Genomic DNA, 3,614 nt, shown 5'->3' with positions numbered 1-3,614 from the left:
CATGACGTGAACAGCGATTGTCTCACGAAATTTTTCAGACGTGAGTACATATTGTCTCTGGCCGCAACGAGATCAATTCTCAAACTGCAAGAGCTTCAATTTTATTCAATCGTGAATCCCAACATATCGTGCAGCTAATTTCATTGATAGCCATTACTCAGTACGAATATTATCCATTTAATGGCATTTTATCGCGCATCGAAATTGTGCAGATGAGATCTTGAAGATAATTCCGTATTGATTTTACCCTAGCTTGTGCAATTATGATAATTAAAGTATTGTTAATGAAAATACAAACAGGAGGGATACAATTCTTATAATTATATATTCATTAAAGTGTACAATATCTACACGCGATAAATAAAAAGACAATGTCATAGGTACAGCTGTTCATTGAGTTGATGACTCGGTTGCAGAGATAACTTGATTGCTGGGCTCGCGTTGGCCGACATGACTCAATTGGAATTGCACGAGAATGATTAAATACGTCGCCAACATACCAAATATCTAGAATCATTGATAAATCACTATTAATCATGATTATCAATCTCATTTACAGCTGCATGAATTTACCGATTGAATCAAGGTGCAATCAAGTGAGAAGATATCGTACGCTGTGAACTGAACATTTTTATGCAACAGTTCGAATGAAAACTTCTTCAGCTGAAATGATAATAGCATCAGTAAACACGTATTTGTCAATATAAATTTTTTTATTCGGTAATTACTTCGTCTTTGGCAACATAATTCAAGATCGATCGCGCTAGACCTTTGTAAACAGTTCCACCGGTCATCCCCATCTGCAAGATCATCATCTGTGTGATTTAATTAATCTTGAGAGTATGAATTGATGTGCTCACCTGATTGAGAACTCGAGTAACACACACTGAGAGCACAATGAGTGGTAGCATTTGTATTATCAGCCAGCAAATCATATTAGCAATTTCCATGATTGACTGCTGATCAGTTTTCATCACCAGCGGTACCATTACGTAATAAGAATGATAAATCGATGCACCGCAGAAGAATGCTACAGTCGGGAGAATAGGAAATGAATAATAACTCGATATATCTCGGCATATACCAGCCAAAATGCTATGAGCTCGTTTCAGTGTCATAAAATTATTCACAATCGCTCGCTCAGACACGTCAGCACGTCTCACATCTGAGTGAAAAAACATCTCAAGTCTGCAGTTTGCAATCACAATAAGTCCACGATTAACACTCACAAATCTGTTCTCAATCATCACGAGTATGAGTATGTACTGCATGATGTACCAGTTCATGATGATGCTGGGCAAGACCAGAGGGGTCCATAGCTTCCACCGATCGGAATCAGAGAGAATCTCAAGAAAAAAATTCACAATCCACAGAACGAAGTTCACCAAAAATAGAATGAGTATTTGCCTCTTGGAGGTTTCTAGGTAATATAGATCCTGCAGGACCAGCATCTCGTTGTCCATCTCCACCATCTTGTTTAGAATTTTTAGAACTGTCTTATATCGAGAGGCAACAGCAAGCCATATGACGAACATCACGATCAGTCCAAAAACACCTTTGGTCGCCTCGAATGTATCCAACAAGTCTGCATCAAGGTAAGATACGTCTGCATTCATCAATGGGACTGTAATGAAGCTGACCCCGAAGACGATAATTATCAGGATGTATATGTACACTACACCGAAGATGCACTTCTTGAAGAGCAATCCTTGATGAGATCTTTGCAATCTCGTTCTGAGGGTTCTAGGACTCTCCACTGATATCGGGGCCAATCCCAGGACTTTGAAGATAATCACAACTAGACGGACTACAAATGCATCAGTGAAGAAGTATTTTTCAGTCGTTCCTGGCTCGACCCAAGCTGATTGCTTCTGAGCTTGTTTCATTTTTCCTGATACTCTACCCACCATTTCTAGTTCAAGTGAATACTTCAAGTACTGCGCACTGACATCAATGAATTCCAAAACTCACAGCTCATCAATTATGCAGAGGTAAATACTCGATGTAAATCTGCAAACTTCACTTGAAAATCGAACGTAGGGATTGAAGTACAGGTAATGAAGGTTCAGTGAGTCATTGTGAGCACGCAGCAGGTGGAGACGATACCATCACTTGACATTTCGAAGTAATAATTTTTATTGAACATTTTTTTTTTATCCAACAATTTTTTGCGTGAAGTTACGAGGCAAGATGTAAGAATTTTTGTTTCCAATTATTAATCCGAACTGTCAACAAGTCTCGTATCGAGATAGTAAAAATGTTAATCGATTATCGAAATAATGAATGTCCACACACCCGGTGGTTCCGAAATAGTCTCACATCACTCATTTGAACCCCGAGCAAATAATTAGGCTGATGACATCGGAGAAATCGTTGAGGAAGTGGTCACCAACTTCAACTCATCGTCTGACCGGTGATTCAATTGAAATTGCATGAGGATGATGAGGTACGTCACGAGCATTCCAAAGATCTGAAAATTTCAGTAAACCAAATGCATTATGAATAATCAGGAGTCCCGAGAGATGACCTACCGATCTGATGAGTGTCCCATCAAGCGAGAAAATTCCATAAGCCGTGAATCGCACCTTTCTGTGCAGCAACTCCACGGAGAAGTCCATCAACTGAAACAGCAACTATTGATCCAGTGGACAAGACTACAATTGAATAATTACCTCATTTTTGGCAATATGTATCAGTGCAGATCGTGACAGAACATTATAAACAATGCTACCGGTTTTCTCCATCTGGAAAATCGAAAAGCGGCTATCGGTGATTATTCTTGAAATGAAAGCGAAAGAAACACACCTCATTCAAGACCCTAGTAACGTACACTGCAAGCACAACAACTGGCAGTGTTTCCATCAACAGCCAGCATATCATATTCGAGATCTCGAGTATTGACGTGTAATTCGAGGGCACAACAAGCGGCAGTATGAGATAATAAGAATCGTAGATAGTAGCGCAACAGAGAAATGAAATGGTCGGTAGAACAGGAAATGAGTAATAATCCGATAAATCCCGACATATTCCTGCTAAAATTGCATGACCCCGTCGTAAAATCATGAAATTGTTCACAAGCTTTCGTTCGTTGGCATCTGTATGTCTCGGATTAGAATACATGAAAGCCGCGAGTCTTCCTTTAGCGATCATGATGAATCCTCGATTTACACTTCCAGCTCTGCTCTCCACCATCACCAGCATGAAGACGTACTGCATGATGTACCAATTCATTATCATACTGGGTAGAAGAAGTGGAGTCCACACGTTGTACCAATCACTCACAACAAGAATCTCCAGTACAAAAATGGAGATCCAGATTGTGCAATTTCCCATGAACATGATGACAATCTGTATCTTTGATTTGTCCGCACATAAATTCTGAACTATTAACATCTCTTTATCCATCTCTACGATTCTGTTTAGAATTTTGACCGCCATTTTTGATTGCGCGATTATTATCAGCCAGATGACGATTGTCACGGTTATTCCAAAAACTCCTTTGATCGTTGTCGCTGAGTTGAGGAGATCAGCTTCTCGTTGTGGTCCTGCATTCAGCAAAGGCATTGTGAAAACAGCTGCTGTCATTACGATAATTATCAGGATGTAGATGTAGA

The 3,614-nt window shown here is 39.6% G+C and overlaps 1 protein-coding gene across 1 annotated transcript; it reads right to left on the bottom strand.

Annotated features, from left to right (window-relative positions):
- Positions 1 to 372: 372 nt before the first annotated feature.
- Positions 373 to 3,600, bottom strand: LOC105264215 (uncharacterized). The gene is made up of 9 exons (XM_011300947.1): positions 2,806 to 3,600; positions 2,673 to 2,744; positions 2,532 to 2,621; positions 2,354 to 2,470; positions 2,183 to 2,225; positions 861 to 1,966; positions 729 to 800; positions 574 to 663; positions 373 to 507 (listed from the first exon to the last, which is right to left on the bottom strand). Exons 1-9 carry the CDS (start codon positions 3,583 to 3,585, stop codon positions 391 to 393), a joined length of 2,487 nt encoding a protein of 828 aa, XP_011299249.1. The 5' UTR covers positions 3,586 to 3,600; the 3' UTR covers positions 373 to 390.
- Positions 3,601 to 3,614: the final 14 nt, after the last annotated feature.

Source organism: Fopius arisanus, unplaced genomic scaffold (assembly GCF_000806365.1).
Source record: "Fopius arisanus strain USDA-PBARC FA_bdor unplaced genomic scaffold, ASM80636v1 scaffold00019, whole genome shotgun sequence".
Taxonomy (NCBI): domain Eukaryota; kingdom Metazoa; phylum Arthropoda; class Insecta; order Hymenoptera; family Braconidae; genus Fopius; species Fopius arisanus.
Note: the sequence above shows the minus strand (reverse complement) of the source record. Positions and strands in the feature narration are given on the sequence as shown.